Source organism: Sorex fumeus, unplaced genomic scaffold (genome assembly GCF_029834395.1).
Source record: "Sorex fumeus unplaced genomic scaffold, SorFum_2.1 ptg000041l, whole genome shotgun sequence".
Lineage (NCBI taxonomy): Eukaryota > Metazoa > Chordata > Mammalia > Eulipotyphla > Soricidae > Sorex > Sorex fumeus.
In genome coordinates this window covers 593,303-613,736 of record NW_026606098.1, presented here as the reverse complement: position 1 = coordinate 613,736, position 20,434 = coordinate 593,303, and the positions used below count along the sequence as shown (strand labels likewise).

The 20,434-nt window shown below is 57.1% G+C and overlaps 1 protein-coding gene across 1 annotated transcript in view; it reads right to left on the bottom strand.

Annotated features, from left to right (window-relative positions):
* The window catches only part of DOP1B (DOP1 leucine zipper like protein B), an 82,348-nt gene extending 63,384 nt beyond the window's left edge, over positions 1 to 18,964 (bottom strand). Inside the window, exons 1-2 of the mRNA XM_056119525.1 lie at positions 18,822 to 18,964; positions 12,317 to 12,464 (exon numbers count right to left, since the gene is read on the bottom strand). Of these exons, the coding sequence (XP_055975500.1) occupies positions 12,317 to 12,454 (138 nt within the window). The 5' untranslated portion in view covers positions 12,455 to 12,464; positions 18,822 to 18,964. The remainder of the gene's footprint in view (positions 1 to 12,316; positions 12,465 to 18,821) is intronic.
* Between the last annotated feature and the right edge of the window lie 1,470 nt (positions 18,965 to 20,434).

Genomic DNA, 20,434 nt, shown 5'->3' with positions numbered 1-20,434 from the left:
TTTGGCAATGCTCAGGGCTGAGTTCTGGCTCTGTGCTCAGGAAACCCTCTTAGCAAGCTCGGGGGACTACATGGGATGCTGGGAACTGAAACCAGGTCGGCCGTGTGCAAGGCCAGCGCCCTCCCTGCTGTGCTATCTCTGTGGCCTCTGCACCTGTAACAGAGCACATGTCTCTGCACACATGTCCTGTGACGTGTCTGTACGCACAAGTGTCTGTGTGCAGTGTGTGTGTGTGTGTGTGTGTGTGTGTGTGTGTGTGTGTGTGACTGCTTCCTAAAGTCGCCCTGGTGGGGTCTTGTCTCCAACATTAGCAACTTCTTGCAACTTCTTCCCTTTTTGCCCAGAAACACTCCGGGCTCCCTCCCAAGTGGCAAGGTGGTGACATTCAGGCGGACCAGGCTGGTGCACATGAGGGAAGCAAGGGAGGCCGCGGCCAGGAGGAAGTCCCCGCTCGAGGGCGGATCCAGACTTTCTGATTCACGTCCTCGAGGGCCTCGCTCCCGCCCAGCAGCAATGAGGTCAGCGGGGAGGCATCTGCCTTTCTCTCTAGAATCTTCCCTGGTTTCACTGACCAGTCATTCCCCCAGCATGGGCTGGTCCGGGGCTGCCCTGTCTCTCCGCCAGTTTCCCCCTCGGCTGAGAGTACCTTGCTCCCTATTTCCCAGGCAGTTTCGCTGTTGGCGCAGCTTCCGGAAACCAGAAATCCAAAAATAACCGGCCAGGCAGAATATCCAATCTAACAATGAGCAAACACAATGGACAGAGCGAGTTCCGCCACAGCGCGAGAATACCTCAGAGCAAGAAATGAGCCACATTGCCAAAGCGTGGGCTGAGTAGGAAACAGAAAGGGCCGATGAAGATTCCCTCCAGGGCTCAGCCAGCACTGGACTGGGCTTCCCTCACAGAGTGATTAAGATAATTATGAGCTTCCAGCCTGCGTCTCCTGGACGTGGGAGACTGACCTGAAAGCCGAATAATGAACCCCAAGCTGTGAGCTGACACGAAAGGCCCAAGCCACATCTGAGCCTCTTTCACAGATGCCCAGGGAAGGCCCACGCCTTGCGGGGTTTCCCTCTGCCGGACCCACACACGGCTTACAAGGGTTCCATGTGAGAACCCACGAAACATTTCCAAAAGGCCACACAAGGCCTCCAAAAGCAATGCAAGTCACCTTGTTTTTTATTTATTCTTTTGTTTCTGAGTCAAACCCAGCAGTGCTGGTGGCCTACTCCTGACTGCACTCAGGGATCGTTTCTGGAGAGGCTTAGAGACAATTAGGGAGCCAAGGATCAAATCCAGGTCAGGCACACACAAGGTAAGCAAGAAACTTTAAAATGGCTATGATGAGGGCCAGAGTGCTACTACAGTGGGTCGGGCATTTGCCTTGCGCATGGCTGATGCAGGCTCGATCCTCAACTCCCCACAGGGTCCCCTGAGCCCCACCAGGAGTGACCCTAGAGCTTGACGTAAGCCCTGAGCACCACCAGGTGTGGCCCCCAAACAAAACATAAATACATTCCGTGATGACGATGATATAGTGTCTATGCAGTCCGTCACATTTCAACTTTTCCAAGCTGGCAGTTAGCCTGGGACCTTTGCCTGCATGTGCTTGTGCGTGGGGTGTGGGGCTGGGGGGAATCTTCCTGACTTAGAAGGTTTTGGCCAATCCATCAAACTACAAATGTTCCTCCTCTCAGCTCCCAGAGTTGGAGCCGGAGTCAAGCACTAGAGCACACGGGTTTGGTCGCTCACCATGTTACGCAGCTGAGCTGACTTCAATCCCTGGCATGGCACAGGGTCCCCCAGTCACCACCAGGGGTGGCGCCCCAACAGTAACAATGACAAACACAAACAAAACCAACAAACTACCAGTTCCCAGGAGGGCCAGCCTGGCCCTGCTGCCTGGAGACAGTCATCCAGTCCAAACACCGTGTCCCGTCAGGCTGGTCACCTCTCCTGGACACTGAACCCAGGGACCCCAGCAAGTGCCCTGCATATAGGGTGAAGGCGGAGCAGACACCAAGGGAGTGCAGTGCGGCTGCAGCCTCTGTGGAAGCCGGGAGGGCAGGGACTGGGGTTTCTCAGGAACCGGTACTGCCGGCTTCGGGAACGGCCACGCAGCTGTATCATCAGCTGGGAGCGTCCGCCTCTGAGGTCAGCAGCGAGTATGCAGGATGACAGGGCTGGGACAGGTCTACCGCCATCGCAGTGACTATAAAGCCAGCACACCAAGCTCCCCCCAACACACACACACACACACACACACCACACCCTTGGGGCCTCCATCGGCTGTGCTTTATGACGGGAGCTAATATTGACTTTGCTCTCCGAGCAAATGCCAAGCCGCCTGTCACGGAGGTGCACGAGCACTTGGAGGCCTCACGCAGTAGGAACAGAAGTGCGTTTGTGTGTGTGGGGGGGGGGGGGGGGAGTGAGGGGGCGCCGCTCCTGAGGCCAGGCCTGGAGGCAGGGTGCAGCGGGCACCCCCTGGGAAAGAAGAACCTTCAGAAGCCCTGGGCTTGGCAGCTGTGGAGATTGGACTGGCCCTGCCCTGCCCTGCCCCGCGGGGAGGCTCTGCTGGCCACACTCTAGGAATGAGGTCACAGCCTTCCTATGGGGTGGGGGGGGGGGGGGCAAATGGGAGGCAGGCAGAGAATGGAGCTGGAACTGGCTGGGACTCGCCTGCCACCTGTGCTGCCTGCCTGGCCTATGCGGTCCCGCCACATGGATGTCATGTCAGCTTCTCTCCAGCCGGCTCCAGACCAGCAGAAGCTGCGGTGCTCGGGGTACCCTCCCCACGCCTGGGGTATTAGGATGCACGGTGCACACACGGGCTTGCACACATGTTTGTGCCTGCACGCAACATGCACACAAGCACACACACACACACACACACACACACACACACGGGAATATGTGTGCCTACAGATGCACAGCACGTATTATGGCATGAGCTTCAGAGTCTGACCCAGTCTCATTAAAGAAACCTGGGGATCTTGGGGCCAGAGTGACACAGCCCAACGGGGAGGGCATTTGCCTTGCACGAGTTGACCTGGGTTCGATCCCCAGCATCCCATATGGTCTCCTGAGCATCACCAGTAGTGATTCCTGAGCATAGAGCCAAGAGTGACCCCTGAGCATTGCTGGGTGTGGCCCAAAAACTAAAACAAAAACAAAAACAAAAAACAAAAAAAAAAAACCTTGAAGATCTGGATACTAGCTTAGAAAACTACTTTTGTTTTATTTGAAATGGGCCACACCCGACGATGCTCAGGGGTTACTCCTGGCTCTGCACTCAGGATTCACTCCTGGTGGTGCTTCAGAGACTATATGGGATGTCGGAGATCGAACCTGGGTCAACTGCGTGTACGGCAAATGCTCTCCCTGCTGCACTATCACTCCAGTCCCAGAAAGCTATTACTTTTTTTTTTTTTTGGCAGAGGCAGAGGTGAGAAGGCTTGAGCTATACCTGGTGGTGCTCAGGGGTTACTCCTGGCTCTATGCTCGGGGATTACTTCTAGCAGGGCTCAGGGGCCATATGGGGTGTGGGGAGTGAACACAGATCAGCCACACATCTCTCTAGCCCCTCAAAACACTACTTTTAAAAAGATAACCAAGGGGTCGGAGTGACAGTACAGTGGATAGAGCACCTGCTTTGCACGGGACTGACCTGGGTTCGATCCCTGGCTTCCCATATGGTCGCCCTGAGCACTACCAGGAGTAATTCCTGAGCAACGAGCCAGGGGTAACCCCTAAGCATCTGTTGGCGTGGCCCTAAAATCAAAATATAAAAAAGACAGCCAGGGACCGGAGAGATGGTTCAACAGGCAGCGCACGGATGCTTCCAGGAGGACGAAGATGGCCTCAGCACCTCCAGGAGCCTCCCCGAAGCACAGAGCTGGGAACAGCCCCAAGCACCAAGTGTGGCCTCCAAACAAAAAATAAACAGGGCTGGAGAGAGATGGGGCAAGTGCAGCAGGTAGGGTGCTTGCCTTGCACGCGGCCGACCTGCGTTCGATCCCTGACATCCCCTAGGGTTCCCCGAGCCCTTCAGGAGCAATTCCTGAAAGCCAAAGCCAGAAGTAAACCCTGAACAACACCAAGAATGGCCCAAAATTAAAAAAAAAAGTAACTTCATTATTAATTAGTATAATTAACTGGCAAGCTCCCCATGATGTATTCGATATGCCAAACACAGGAACAACAAAGTCTCCAATGGAGACGTTACTGGGCCGGCTCGAGAAACTCGACGAACAACGGGAGGGCCTTTACTTTACTTTTATTATTAATTAAATTCAGCTAGTGAGTCAGTCCAGGGGATATGGCACTTGCCTTTTATTCAGCCAAACCCCGTTCACTCTGCGGAACTGTACAGTGGTCCCTAGAGCACCCCCAGGAGTGATTCCAAACCCACAGATGAATAAAGATGGGGCCGTCTCTGGCCCGAGTGTCGCGTGGATGAAAGCTCACTGCCCCGTCAGAGACACCGGTCTACGGGGCCAAGAAATAACTCTGCAGCACACAGGTGATATGGAATGCTGGGATCCTCGTCACGGCAGCTGGCCTCACAGAGCCCTCACCTGTACCACTGTCATCTAACACTCCTCCAGAAAGACGAGCAAACTACCGGCAGTGGCGTGGGGGGGGGGGGCGGGGGGGAGGTGGGGGACGAAACACATTTGGCCTGGCTGATGGCATGTCTAGCAGAAGAGCTCCAAACCATCAGCTGGGGGAGAAAACCAACAACCCTTAGAAACCATGTTACTCCGATGGCCACCTCTCAAATGCCACCGAATGGAGAGCTGAAACGCCGAGTGGAGGGTTGGGGGGTGCGAGGGTCCCTGGGGAACAGTGCTCGCTGGTGGCGAGTTCCGTCCCTAAGCCCCCACCCCCTCATGCAAAGAAGTGACGCCAAGTGTCCCGGTCGGTTCGGGGCAGTGATCTATTTAAAACCGCTCCAAATGGAGCCAAGCAGGCAGGAGAGGTCTGACGGACATCTGTCTGGACTCAGGAACAGGATGAGGTGGGGGAGCAGCTCACTCCGGGTGACCTGGCAAACTCTCCACACCCGGAGGGCTCCTGGCGAGGGAGACACGGCACCACAAAAACAGAACAAAAATAAATAAAAACGGCTCCGTTCTGGGCGTGCGTGTGAGCCACTGGGGAAAGGTGTGATTTCCCGTTGGTCGCTGCTATTTTGTCAATTTGTTGCCTAATCCCAACCAACTTAGAAGAGACCGTGTGTGTGTGTGTGTGTGTGTGTGTGTGTGTGTTTGTATGTGTGTGTGTGTAGGGAATTTAAACAGATATTCACCGCACCTATTAGAAAATGCGGCTGAATTAAAAGTAAACAGACACTGGGGCTGGAGCAATAGCACAGCGGGTAGGGCGTTTGCCTTGCATGCGGCCAACCCGGGTTCGATTCCCAGCATCCCATATGGTTCCCTGAGCACCGCCAGGGGTAATTCTTCAGTGCAGAGCCTGGAGTAACCCCTGAGCATCGCCGAGTGTGACCCAAAAAGCAAAATAAAATAAAATAAAATAAAATAAAACAGACACTGCGAACAGGTTCAGAGCCACAGTGATGTCGGGGTACAGTCTCGGCTACCCACAGTCACCGCCCATGCAGAGCACGCAGACCACTCATGAGAGCCTCACAGGGCAGTGCTAGGTTGGCTAAGTGAAAGCCACGTGGGAGAAGGAGAGGAGGGGGGAGAGACAAGGAGGAGGGAGGGAGAGAGGGACAGGGAGAGAGGGGGGAGAGAGAGGGAATGAGGGAAGAGGGAGGGAGAGAGGAAGAAAGGGGGGGAGAGAGAGAGAGGAAGGGAGAGAGAGGGGAGGAAGAGGGGGAATGGAGAGAGAATACACTCATACACCTGATTTGGTTTAGCCCAGGGTCACAACAGCCAGGCCCGGCTCCAGTGATGGGAAGCAGACGTAGCCTAGGGGTGGGGGGAGCTGGAAGGTTCTGGGCAGGGCACAAACCCCCCTACCCCATCCCCACCATCCCCACTGACATTGACTCCCCAGGGACAGGCTTTGCTGACCTACTAGATCCCCCAACACGCGGCATTTGTGGCACATCAACACCACCAACAGAAAAGGGAGAAAATAATCTATGAAGACACAAGCTCAAAGGGCTGCAACTCGTGCCAGCACGCACGACCCCCAGTTCCATCCCGGCCCCTCATGGTGGGTTTGAGTAGCCGCATCTCCACGTTGGTGGCGCCTGCCCAGGGGTGGCCCCTACACACGGCTCAGAGTCTCCCCGCCCCCCACTACAAAGAAATGGAATGCGTGCATTTGACTGAAGACTGGAGTTCAAGGCCGTTCAGTCTCTCTCTAAACATCCTCTCTGACCTCAGCAACAGCCTCGGCCAAATCCCCTCCCTGGGAAAGGACGCCCACACACACCCGCAGCCCCGGGGAATCCCACACACACCCTCAGCTCCAGGAATGAAGCAAACTCTCAGCTCCTGGGAATCTCACACACACACACACACACACACACACACAGTCCTCAACTTGGGAGTTACACACCCACCCTCAGCTCCAGAAAATCACACACACACACACACACACACACACACCCTTAGCTCCTGGGTATTACACACACACACCCTCAGCTCCTAGGCATTACACACACAAACACACACACATCCTCCACTCTAGGGAATCACACACACACACACACACACACACAGAGGCATATACACAGCCCAGCCTTCCCCACTGACGGTCCCCACACAGAAGCCACCAGGTGGCCTTACACAGCAGGTCTGCACAGGGAGGGCTCACGGACGCTGAGAGCAGCCATTTCCTGGTCATTCACACCCTTGACCTGCCTCCTGGTCACAGCGTGAAAGATGAGGCAGTGAATGAGCATCGCAACAGACTCGGGACCGAGAGACAGGACGGCAGGGAAGTTGCGTGCCTTGCATGTGGCGACCCAGGGTCCCCAGGTCCTACCAGAAGTGACCCCTGAGCACAGAACCGGAGGGTGGGGGGGAAGTGCTGAGCGCAGTCCAAAGCAGCAGCAGACAAATATCAAAAACAAAAACAAACCCCTCCAAGAACAGAGGCTCACGTGGGACCACAGCACTGTCGGAAAGCAACTTGGCAGCTAGCGGTGTAGGTCGGGGGGCGCAGGCTCCACATGCGGGAGGCCCGGACTCTCTCCCCAGCGCCAAGGAATACAAAAACTCACTAAGCAAAACCCAGGGGGATGCTTCTGCAACGAACTAACAAATCACAACAAAAAACAACAAAACGAAGGTGGGTGCGAGAGAGGACGGAGGGTTGGCCTGCTTCGGGGAGGGAGATGCAGGAGAGCGTGGGGGGCAGGGGGAGAGAGGGCTGAGGCGAGGCAGACACACCAATCACGGTGTGAAACGGGCGCCCAGGATTTTCTAATTCTGCAAAGCAAATGAGGGATGGGTAACGTCATGCCGACGGCAATGCCCCTTGGGGGGAAGGCTTCTAAATGCCACAGAGCCGGCTCATTTCCGCCGGCTTCCTTCCCTCACCCGGAGCTGGCGCCCAGGCTTGGGCCAGCGGCTCTGCTCATCAGGGTTTCAAAATGCCAACTCGCCCACTCAAGTTTCCCGAAAAACAAGCAATAATTGATGAGTGGCCCATCGTTCCGGAGAAACAGCTCAGCAAAATCACCCGATGTTGAAAGCCCTGGAAAGGACGCGGACAACTGCCCTGGAAGCTCGCACTGATGTCCGGGCCTATCTCCAAGGGCACTGGGGTAGTCGGGGAGCCGTGCTCGGAGACCCCCGAGGAAGTGACGCCTTGATCCTGGAGCTCAGGCCCCCTTCTGATGGAGCACACTGGCCGCCCACCCGCCCGTCTGCAGAGCCAGCTCTGGCTGCACCCTCGACGGCCAACGTCTCATCTCACTTCCCGCTGGACTGCTGTGTCTGAGTCCAAGAAACAAGACCACAGCTAAAAGCTCAGAGGGTGCTCCCAGACCGCTGCTGGGGTCGGGGGAGCCAGGGCGCCCCTCACAGGCGTGTGCTCTGCCCCTTAGTCTTCATTCGCCGACTCCACGTGCCCAGGAGCAAGAAAGGCCGAAGCTGATCCAATGCCGGGGATCCTCCAACTCTGCTCTGGGTGCTGGAGCTGCCCGTGTGGGACGTGGCCACCCCCTCCCCACCCCCCAGCAGTTCCTTTCCCCGGGATGGGACATGAGGTGCCCAGGAGGTGGAAGGCCTCGCCCTTGGGCTGCCACTATCCCCTACCGCAGCCCTGCCCGCGCCCCCCCATGGCCTCTCTGCCCACTCGCCCGGGCAGCTGGGCCTTATCAGAGCGCTGCACCACGGGCCCCTCCCGAAGCCTTTCCCTGATCGTGTCTGCAGGGCCCAGCAGCTAGAGGGCCCCTCCTGCCTCGCCCCAGGGGGATCCCAGGGTTCCTGCCGTCCCCCGCACAGCACCAGCCTTCCTTGAGTCTGTACCTCAAGTCCCCTTCCCTGCTCCTCATCCTCCCCTTCCCTTCCCTCAGCTGCTGCGGTACTGAGGAGCTGCAGGGGGGATACCTGTGGTGGGGAAGGTTGCGCTCAGCGACGTGGGGTGCTGCCCGGGGCCCTGAGCCTGGAACCAGGTGGCTCCGTGTCCCCCCACCCCACCCCAGGAGCTCTGGAGATGGGCAGGCAGGTTCTAAGTGTCCAGCACATGGCACCCCCAGTCTGCGGTGACTCAGCAGGGCTCAGCCTTGGTAGGCCCACCCCTCCCCTGGCCCCTCTTCTGGGGAGCTGTGCCCCTCAGCGCTGGTAGGGGTGTGTGTGTTGATTTAGGGGCTACAACAAACAGTCTCAGGGATCACTCCTATTGGGACTTGGGAATCCACGGGGTGCCGGGGACAGACCCAGGATGGGCTGCGACAATGTGGTTTCCTATTTTTTCCCGCCTAAGATGTGTTCAAGGGACCCTGGGGTCACTTCCAAAGATACTCAGCCCAATGGGCCAATGGCTCAGTGTCGGGGCCCTGGGATGCAGTACTGGGGTCCATATCCGGAGGCCCCCAGGGGAGGCGTGCTGCTGGGAACTCAGTTTGGGTTAAGTGCACCCAGGCACGCGCCTCAAGCCCTGACTTCATAACCGCTGTCCCGCTGTCCTGCAGCCAGGGGGTGTGGGCATGTGCATGGGAAGCCCCCAATCACAACAGCAACAGGGAAAAGGTAGGAGGCTGAAGGAATAAATAAAACCAGCCAGAGAGACAGGACAGCAGCCCTGCATGCTGTCTACCGGGGTTTCATCCCTGGCACCCCATATCACCCCTGAGCCTGCCAGGTGTGATCCCTGAACCCAGAGCCAGGAGTCAGCCCTGAGCGCTGCTAACTTTGACCCAACAACAAAAACAAAAACAAAAAAAAGAGTAAAGAAAATGAAAAAGTAGGCAAAAGAAAACTTGTTAAGGCCTTTTCCAGCAATGATGAAACAACGTCTGTTGGTCAGATGACCTCACAGCTGAGGATCACACGTATGAGTTTGGGATAATGTCTGGCTCAAAAGCGTATGTCCCTCAGAAACAGACACCTGATGTCACAGGCCAGAAAGAACTCAGGTGTTCACATGATAACACCTCCCCCCCCACCCCCAGCAATCTCCCAGCCCCAGGCAATCCCCATCACCATTTCCCCTGGGTGTGATGCAGAAGTTGAGAAACTGACCCTAAAATTCACCTGGAATGTCAAGGGAAACATCAGGGAACTCTCACTTTCACACAACAAAACTTTGTGACAAAGCTGTGACCACCAAAACACACCTGGTGGCGGCCCCTGACCCACGGACTGGGGGGGGGGGGGGGGGGAAGGAAATGAAAAGCTGAGAAAGGAACCAAGTGCCTGAGGGGGCTGCTGACTCAGCAGGTTCCTCAGACTCCCAGAGAGAACTTCCTGAATGGGCGGGGCTGGGGAGCAGGGGTGAGCAGCCGAGGTGCAAGGCCTGTGTGAGATAAGCCCTATCACTCACCGGGCACAGAAATTAGCTCACAGATCAAAGAGCAGAAGCCAGGCCAGGCGATTCTAAGGAGGGGTCAGAGGCCACTGTCCCCGGGTTTTGGGCTGGGTTTCGGGCTTCGGTTTGGCAGTGGGGCCTGAGATAAATCCCCCAGAGGGCAGGCAACGTGGGGCAGGACAAGAGCAATTAGGCTGCATGGTCACCCTTTTCCACAATGAGGGGCAGTCGAAAACTCAAGGGTGGGGGGCCACACCCTATCAAACATCAGTCCGGGTTGGCATCCGGAACAGGAATAGGAAGGAATAGGAAGGAGTCTGACACGTCAGCAGCAGAAAGACAGACGCCGGGCGGAGAATGGGAGGGCACGCAGATAGGCCCCTTCTCCAAAGCCCTGAAAATGGCCACCACAGGGCTGAGCAATAGCACAGCGGGGAGGGCATTTGCCTTGCACGCCGCTGACTGGGTTTGATCCCCGGCATCCGGTATGGTTCTGGAGAACTGGTCACCTGAGTGGAGTGCAGGGCCAGGTGTCAGCTGGGAGTAACCCAAAAACAAACAAACAAACAAAACTGGTCAACAAACTCATGAAGAGACACAGTTAACATCAGTCTTAAGGAAATGCAAATAGAAAGCACAAGATACTGCCTTATAGCCACAAGGGTGGCCGACAGAAAATCTGAGAACACTGTCAGCAAGAACCACGGCAAAGCTCCCGGGTCTGAAGCCAGACACCGGAGCCCATGGGCTGCTGGTGGCAGGCAGAACGGCAGAGAAGAGTCCTTTAGAATGGCATAGAAGGAGCTGGAGCAATAGCACAGAGGGTAGGGTGTTTGCCTTGCACGCGGCTGACCCAGGTTCGATTCCCAGCATCCCATATGGTCCCCTGAGCACCGCCAGGACTAATTCCTGAGTGCAGAGCCAGTAATAACCCCTGTGCATCGCTGGGTGTGACCCCAAAAATAAAAAAATAAAAAATAAAATAATAGAATGGCACAGAAGATCTTCTAAGCTAAGAAATAAGTACCACACAGCCCAGGGATGCCACCCGTGGGTATAGACCCACAAGTGAAGTCAGGTGTTCAAGCATGAACCTGTGCACACCTTTCCACAGCAGGGCGATTCAAATGGCCAAACAGCCATCCACTGATAAGTGGGTGAACATGGCGTGGCCCATGCCGTGGCCCGTGCATACAGTCAGAATGTAAATGGGAATGAGGTACCCACACGGGCTGCAACTCAGGAGAACCCTAGAACAAGCTGTGTGAACTGAGCCCAACAGGGAAGGTCACACGGCATACAGTTCCATACACAGGAAATACCCATGTACACGCAAAGTGGACTTCTGGTTTCCAGGAGTGGGGGCAGGGAGAAGAGGGGGGAGTCTCCTTTCAGGGTGCTGAAAATGTAGTTCTATATCGTGGGTGTCATGAGACCCCAAGAAGGCACTAAGATCTCTTTGACTATGTAATCTGTAACACGCAGTTCGATGGTGGGCTTGGGTGTTAGAGGAATTTTTAACACAACCATCAAAAACACAGTGAAAACTTCCCCTGCCACCTGCCCAGACCACACTGTTTTGAGATCAGGGAGTCAGGCGCTTCACCAGTGAAACATCCAGAACCTCAAGTAGTAACTCATCGTGGACCACTGTCAACCATGGTGCCCTCACCCAATCACCCACCCCGGACCATGGCGGCCTCACCCAGTCACCCACACCAGACCATGGCGGACCTCAGCAAGTAAAACGTGATGAACCTCGCTTTTTAGAACTGGGGGTCGTGCATGCAGAATTGGATCTTAAAGTGCACAACATCTTATCAATATTTCCTCACTCTATGTAACTATTTTATACACCCGGGGCTGTGTTTGAACTTCCTGGGTGAAAAGCAGCCTTGAGTGAAAGCCCTGAGCCGGAGCAGCTCACGTCACCTCCTCCCACAGAACACCCTTCTGCTCCACACACACATGCTCATCCATCCGCACACGCAATTCCTGGGCCTAGTTCCTCATCTGGAAGTTCTTCTAGAAGTCACTAGCCAGCAGTAAAACGGCGGTAACTGTGCTCATGGGCAACAAAAGTGGGACAAATCCTCGGCGGAGACACAAGGGGCCCTGATCCACCCCTTTCTGGGTAATAATGGTGTCGGCTGTGGGCTGAGCACCAAGGAAAAACCATTGGCTCTGGGGCGCACCTGTGTAGGCGCTCACTCGAAGCCCTGACAAACAAGCTGGGGGAGGGGCACCTGCTTGACTGGGTGGGCCGTGGGGTCTGGGAGGGTCCCTCCTGGCTGCATTTCAGTGTGAGAGCAGGAAGCAGAGACCTTCCCTCCCCTCCCCGGGCCCGACCCCTCACCTTGTTCAGCTTGCCCAGGGAAGAGATGAGGTCGGCCCATTCGCTCGAGGACTCGAAGTTCCGGAGGGCCTTTTCGATGCCCGATGAATAGCTTCTGTACCTGTAGTCGCTCAGCAGCTCCTGCTCCTCGGGATCCATCTCACATCCTCTGAAAGAGAAGCAGCGCGAGTCAGCACCCAGCCCCCACCCCTGCCTCAGCCCCACAGCCGGGCTTTCTCCTGTCTCACGACGGAGGCATGGGCCTTTCCCTTACATTTTACCGAACCCAGCTGCTTCAACCGGGGGCCGTGAGCCCACGCGGGGTTGCAGAACTGAATGGGGATAAATTCCTTTAGGGTTTATTAGTAAGAGTATGATTTTTTTTAAATTGATTTTCTGGGGGGGGGGGGGGGAAAGGTGTGCCACACTCGGTGACTCCTGGCTCTACACTCAGGAATCACGCCTGGTGGGGCTTGGGGAGCCGTATGGGATGCCGGGGATCAAATCCAGGTCAGCCACATGCAAGGCAAGCACCTAACCCACTGCACTCTCTCTCTGAACCCTATGGTTTTATCTGTGGGGCACCCCTGGTGATGCTCAAGGCTTACTCCTAGCTCTGTGTTCAGATCACTGCTGACCAGGCTCGGGGGACCATACGGGGTGCCAGAGATTTAACCAGGGCCCACTGCATGTGAGGCAAGCACATAACCTCATTCGACCCCTCCGGCCCCGTGTACTTCACTACATATCAGGGGTGACATCAAAGCTTCCTGGCCCACAGAGATCTCAAATGGGAAAAGTCTCAGAAGCCTTTCAGAGGAGACCCTGAAGTATTTCAGAGAGAGCTGGACCAGGGAATTCCTATTTCTCTGTGCTTTATCTGAAAGTCTGTTTTGTTTGTTTATTTTGGGTCACACCCAAAAAGCTCAAAGCTTACTTCTGTCTCTGCACTCAGGGATCATTCCCGGCACAGGGCTCAGGGGACCTGGGTCAAACCCAGTCAGACTTGTCCAAGGCAAGCAACCTCCTGCAGGACTATCCCGCCTCCCCTCAAGGCATTTTAATATGCGGCGGGGAAGCAGGTGTTTCTGCCCTGGGCCTGAAGTATCTATTTAGCAATCTGCCTCCTCTCACTAGGAGAGAGGTTTGGCTCAAATCCGGTGGGGAAATTTAAAAAAACAAACCTAAGGATGGGGTGCTGGGGAGACAGTTTAGAAGGCAGAGCATGCACTCTGCAAGTGGGAGCCCCTCCCTTCCCCAGCTGTTCCCCCAGCCCCAAACAAACTATAAGAATGTCTGGTGAGAGGTGGAGCACAGCCACAGTGGCAGGACCCCCTCACTCCTGCCCTGTCATGTAGCCGCGGCTGACCCCCTGGCCTGTCTAGGGCCCTCCTGCCCCGGCCGGGACTCAGGGTACAGGCGTGGGGCGTGCTAGCAGCCCGAGCATGGCTGGAGCCCCCTCCTGCCCTTCTCAAGGACTGTTCAGTCTTGTTTCAGATGGACCCCTGCAAGGCCAGCAAAGCCTGAGACGGAATGGGATGTACCCCAACTCCAAGGGCAAACGCCCTTCATTGGTGGGGAGTGGAGGGGGGGGGCATGGCCATACCTGGGCCTTCTGCGTACAGGACCTGAGAGCTGCACTCAGCCTGACGGCTGCCAGATACCCCCTTTTATCTTCGACCCCAAGGAGACAAAAACCCAACAACGCCCCAAGAGCCTGATAGTGGCACACAGGCCTGGTCGGCCTCTGAAGACGTTGGCCACCACATGTCGGTGTCCCGGGCTCTGGCTTGATCTCGGACTCATGGATTTATAATGTGGATTATAAATGCACTTAGGGGTTAGAGCGATAGCACAGCGGGTAGGGTGTTTGCCTTGCATGCAGCTGTCCTGGGTTCGATTCCCCACATCCCATATGGTCCCCTGAGCACCGCCAGGAGTAATTCCTGAGTGCAGAGCCAGGAGGAACCCCCAAGCATCGCCAGATGTGACCCCACACACACACAAAAAAAAAAAGAAAAAAAATGCTCTTAGATGAAGAAATATAGAAAGAACTAAGGATGTCATGCATTAAAAAAGGAAAAATCCACACTTGGTTCCACACCAAGATTCTCTCAAACGTGGTGCTCTGGGGGTCCAATGCGACCCCCCCTTCCTTAGCCTTCCTCTGTTCAACATCTGTTTAAAATGCACAGACACCTGCCCGCCCCCCCATTCCTGGCTCCTGCTACCCAAGCGTTCCTTCCCTCTGCCCAGGACAGAGACTCGATGGTGGAGGTGAGGTCACACCTAGCAACCCCCATAGACACCCCTCCCCACCAAACAAGCCCAGAGTATCTCAGGCGAGGGGCCACGTGGGCAGAGTGAAGGTGCCTGAGGGCACCCACCCCATGGTCCCCTCCCCGCACCCCTACTTCAGTCCCAGCCAAGTCCCAGCCCACAGTCAGGTTGGAAAGCAGGAGAGAAGCACAGAGTCATGGGGACGGGCTGAAACGCTCAGCCAAGCGACACGTTGAGGGGTCAGAAAGAGGCCAAACCCAAACCCGTCCATGGGAGATACAGCCTGACCCTCTGCCTCCTCTGGCCACAGGGGGCGCTGCGAGACTCCTGGGTCTCTCCCCACACTTGCCCACCACTTGGGGCCAGTTGGAGTCAGACCACCAAGAACAGGTCTCACTTTCCGTCACCTCACCTCTGCTGGACAGGGCAGCTCACGGCCACTGCCACCGCTTGCTCCTCCTCGGCCGGGGGGTCCCCACCTGTGCTTCTTCTGCTCCATCCCCTTCCCTGCCCTCCCTGAGAGCCCAGCATGTGCACCTGCCCCTTCTCCCTCCTCTGTCCTTCCTGGCTTCCCGTGCAGAGGCCTCCTTCCCCCCCGTGGACCCCTGCAGGGCCATTCTCAGGGCGCCTCTGGCACGCATCTCCTCTGCTCCTAGGCTCCAAGGCGACAGGTGCTTCTGGAACTTGGAGCCCCCCGCCCCCCAAGCAGACGCGGGCCTATTCACCCACCAAGTGCAGGCCTGGCCCATGCCTGGAAAATGCGGCCCGGGTGCGAGGAGCAAGGACAGGCTCCTGGGAGGGCTGGACCAGCAGGCCCTTGCCAAGGCTCGTGGCCCCCCAAATGCCCCTTTAAGCCGAGAAGGAAGGGCTGTCCGGGTGGGGCATGGGAACAGGGCACCCTGGGGAGAAGACAGGCACCTGCTGCAACTGGGGACAGTCACGGGTTGGGGAAGGTCTCAGGACTGTGGTATTTCCAACACATCATTCAGTGGTGCAGGGAAATGAGCAGCCTGTAAAGCTGTCTGGAGCAAAGCAGTGACCTCACCCACGGACCTTCTTTCTCGCTGCTTCCTGTCCCTTGGTTTGGTTCGGGGGCTCCACCCAGCTGTGCTCAGGGCTCACTTTGAAGTCAGGGGTCACTCCTAACAGGGCTCAGAGGGCAGAACCTCAGGCAACCACACATAAGGCAAGTGCGCAGCCCTGGATGACCTCTTGCACCTCCTCCTACACCATCCCTGACCCTGGGGCCTATCACGTGACTCTGGCTTTAACTGCACACCACCCCAACACGCAGGGGTCCTACCCGTGCCCCCAGCTCCTGCCCCACTGATGGATTTTCACATGGGGCCCCAAGAAGCCTCTAAACCCAGCACGGCACCACCAAGTTTGGAGTCTGCCCCTTCTGCTCAGTGTGTCGGAACCCCACACACGCTCTGCTGCTCCTAAGGCCGCCTCATCCTACTGCAGGGCCTTTGCAGCTGCTCTGCGCCACCCCCACAACACACGCCCCACTCTGTACCACTACTCTGGCCTACTCCTTCTCTGGGATCGGGAATCACCGGCACCCTTTTCCTTGAAACATACTTCACACTTTTAAAAATATACAAAGAAGAGTAAAGAGAGGTGGCAGTCTTTCTTCCCCAGTGAAAACATCTGCAGTTAGTCTAGCCAAACAGTTCCTAGCTCCTGCTGATGCTAGCAAGTTAGGGGGATGGGGTCAGGTAGGAGCAGGAAGTCAGACCTGGGGGGGGGGTCGGGTTTGGAGAGCAAGGGTTGAAGAGTCTGAGCATGGGGCAAGGGGCTGGAACAAGATGGAGGATCCGGGGGGGCAGGCTGGAGAGAGACAGCAGGGAAGGGGTGTGCCTGGCACAGGGCTGACCCAGGTTCAACTCCCTACACATCTGCTCTTCCAGACTGAAGCCCAGAGAAAGAGGAAACACCTTAACACATCATTTAAATGTAACTTGGGGGCTGGAGCCATAGCACAGCGGGTAGGACGTTTGCCTTGCACGTGGCCAACCAGGGTTTGATTCCCAGCATCCCATATGGTCCCCCAGCACCGCCAGGAGTAATTCCTGAGTGTATGAGCCAAGTAACCCCGGAGCATCGCCGGGTGTGACCCAAAAAGCAATAAATAAATAAATGTAACTTGGGTCACAGGAAGCCAGGGGGCAGGTTGAAGTGACGGTGAGTGAGCGCTAGCCAGTGGAGTGGACAGAGGGAACCTCACAGATGCGTCCCCAGCATCCCTGGGGTTAGTCAGCTCACAAGGAGGAGTGACAAGGTGTGAGAAGGAGGATGTGGCAAAGTGGCACCTAGCTCACTGCAGACCGAGACAGGTCAGATTCCAGGGGCGCTGGGTATTACAACCCGCTCCATGAAGACACAGTAATAGCACTGAGGCCACATTTGGCAACAGTAATTCAAGCAAATGCCAAGCACCATTTCCAGAATGGGGCATCTGACCCTTGCCACTAAGCCAAGTCTTCTAGGCAGGCCTGTAAAACTTACCACGTACGCACATATTGCTCTCACCCCAGGTGCCAGAGTCCCACCAAAGGGAGTGTTATATCGGCCACAAGATGAAGATACTGGGAAAGACCCTTCCAAAAAATTCACTGCAGGTCCCAGAGCAAGCCATTGGCACAATAATCAGGATTCCAGGGACTGGAGAGATAGCATAGCGTGGGAGGGCACTTGCTTCACACACAGCCAACCCAGGTTCAATTCCCGGCACCCCATAGGGTCCCCCAAGCACTGCCAGGAGTAATTTCTGAGTGAAGAGCCAGGAGTAAGCCCTGAGCAAGCCAGGTGTAGCCCTAGTACAAAAACCATTTGACTTCCAGCAGAAGCTGGTCAGATGCTGAGGCTGAATGGACAGCTCCCTAGTCAACAGCTCTCCCCCTCCCTCTTCAAACAGTGAACTTGATTCCCATAAAGCATGACAGACCCGGTGAAGCACCGAAGCAGAGTTCTGCCAGCTAACAGATGCACAAAACAGCAGCCACCTTAGAACGTACAACTGAACCACAACCAAGAAGCCCTAAGCTTTACCTTTTCCCGTTCTGAATTTCTTCGAAAAACAAGAAAGAGAAGGGGGGGGGGCGGGAATCAACGGGTAAATCAGCGACAGGAGGCAACTGCAAACATATCTGACATTAAGAAACATCTGAATGGGATGCAGGGACAGCAGGTGAAAAATGCCGTGGGCATGGGAGCGAGAACGCACCGGAGCAGGGCGAGTCTCCCTGCGCACCAGCGCCCAGCTCCTGCTGAACCATCTCTAGGGCACCTGATTCGAAGGTGCTGATTAAATTGGAGTGAGGGGAGGGAAGCAGAGTCCTAGTTCAGCGGGTAGGACAGTCGCCCACCTGGGTTGGATCCAGTACTCCCTAAAGGTCCCAAGCCCGCTAGGAGAAAGCCCTGAGCGCTGGGCGTGGTCCAAAAAGCAAAACAAAATAAATTGCAATGGGGCGGGGCGTCTAAGACCCTTCGAGCGTAGAGGCTGGGGGTGGAGGAGGAAGGGCCTTTATTACCAAGCCAGAAAAAGAGAAAAACATCCTATAAGGCTTTGGGCAAGTGTGGGGTAACAGTCCTGGGGCAGGAATACACCTGCGGGCGGTGGCTGCATCCCAGGAGCCGCGGCCGAGGCACTGTGCAAGGCACCGGGACGGGCGGGTGGGCAGAGTCCGCGCCCTGGGGCCCATCCTTTCTCCTGGGGGCCGGACGGGAGACTGCGGGGGTCTTCCGAGACCGCCAACAGCCCCCTTGGAGGGCCCGGCCCGGCCAGCAAGCGATGGAGCAAACAAAGGCGGGCGCACCTTCCCGGCCACCTGCGAGGCGAGAGGCTGGCGGGCCGCGACCCACCTGACCTCCACCTGCAGGACGCGCGGCTGCGCGGCGCCGCCGGGACCCCGCGAGGGCGTGGCAGCACGTTCCCCGCGGCGGGGGGCAGGGGCGGGGGTGGGAGCCCCTCCCTGGGCGTCGGGTCCAGGCCCCCACGCGGCCGCCCTCTCCGTCCACCCCCCCCCCAACCCGGAGTCGGCGTCGCCCCCGCACTGCAGCAGCGCGCGCAGCCGGCCCGGGCCGCGCTCCCCGGAGTCACCTGCGCCCCGGGGACGCCCCCGCGGGCGCCGCCCGCAACCTGCGCTGACCCGCCGGGGCAAGGGGGGCGCCGCCGGGCCGGGCTGGGCCGGTCGCGGGCCCGCGGGAGGTGACGCCGCGGCCCCCCCCACCCGCGGCTTACCGGCGCGCCCACGTGCGGCGCGGAGAAGCCCGTCGGGATGCGACAGGCAGCGGGAACGACGACTGCGCAGCGGCCAGGAGCCGGGACCGCGGAGGAAGCGGCGCGCCCCAGGCCCGGCAGCCGCGCTCTCGGCCGGCGGGCGGGGCGGGCCTTCCTGCGCGGGGCGGGGCCGGGGCGGGGCCTACGGTTGGGGGCGGGGTGGAGGCGGTCCTATGACTCTCAGGGGGCGTGATCAAGACGGACCTTCCTTGTAGGGCGTGACCTAGAAGAACGGGGCGGGGTTGGGGGGCGGGCCTACAAATTTCAGGGGCGTGGTCAGGGCGGATCTTCCTGTGTAGGGCGTGACCTAGGAGAACGGGGCGGGATTGAGGGCGGGCCTACGACTCTCAGGGGGCGTGGTCAAGGCGGATCTTTCTGTGTAGGGTGTGGTCGAGGGCGGTCCCAGTGGGAGAGGGGCGGGCTTAGGAGGCGAATCCTGTGAGCGCGGCGAGGGGCTGCGAGGCGAATCCTCGTGAGGAGGCGGGGCCTAGATGGGCTCGCGGGAGAAGAGGGCGGTCCTAGGAAGGCAGGGCGGGGCTGGGAGGCGGGCCCTTCTCTGGGGGGCGTGGTCACAAGGCGGTCCCTGGGAGAATGGGGCGGGCTGCGAAGGCGGGCTCCCGGTGTGCCCGCCTCCTGCCTTGACCCATCTTATGCTTCCTGGAGGTAGATGCAGTTTGGGGTCAAAGTCCCAAGCTCCCACCCGGGTAGCCCTTAGGAGAGGAGACTCTCTGAGACACCCAAATGAATGGCCATGAATAAGCCTATTCAAAGAGGAGCTTTGGGGTTATGAAAACAAGGAGAACCGTGGAAGGTGTCTGGCTGCTAACTCACCCCACCCGTTAGGTCCAGGTCACACCCTCGGGGAAGTGGCAGAAACAGGGAATCCTTCAGACAGAGGGTTGCCAGAGGGTTGTGGTTAAGATGACCACTGCCCGATCTTTATGACCCTCTGTGTCCACTAATTCCGGGACTGAATTTCATTATGTGCACTTTGACTCAGAAAGGGGATCCCTCAGGCCAACTCTACAGAGTTAGCTTCCAGGTAAGCTCTAACGTCTTCCTGTCATGCTCAGCAGCCTCGGAACCTGGACAGCTCAGACCCACCCAACCTGACCGACAGCTGCGATGCAGCAGGCACCTTGAGGGTCAGGAGTCAGGTTCGAGCATCCTGGACCCCAGCTGGGACTTCCTGCCAAGCCAAGCAATGCCACCTGTTGATAGAGGCTATAATTCCAGGAAAGGCCTCTGCCAATTTAACCCCTGATGGTCCCTAAGGAATGTTTGGATCTAGGGTGGGGAATCACTAGGCAATCCCTGAAAGTCATGGCAGTCAGAGCAGAGATGTCTGTGAACATTCTGAAATTATATGGAACATTTTTATATTTGCATATTTCTGTAGGAAGGATATAGCAGTGTGCTCCTGGAGAGATACTACAGGGGTTAAGGTGTTTGCCTTGCATATAACTGACGCTGGTCCAAGTTCGCGGCATCACCTATGATCCCCTGAGCACTGCCAGGGGTCACTCATGAGCACAGAGCCAGAAATAGACCCCAAGTACTGCCTGGTGTGGCCC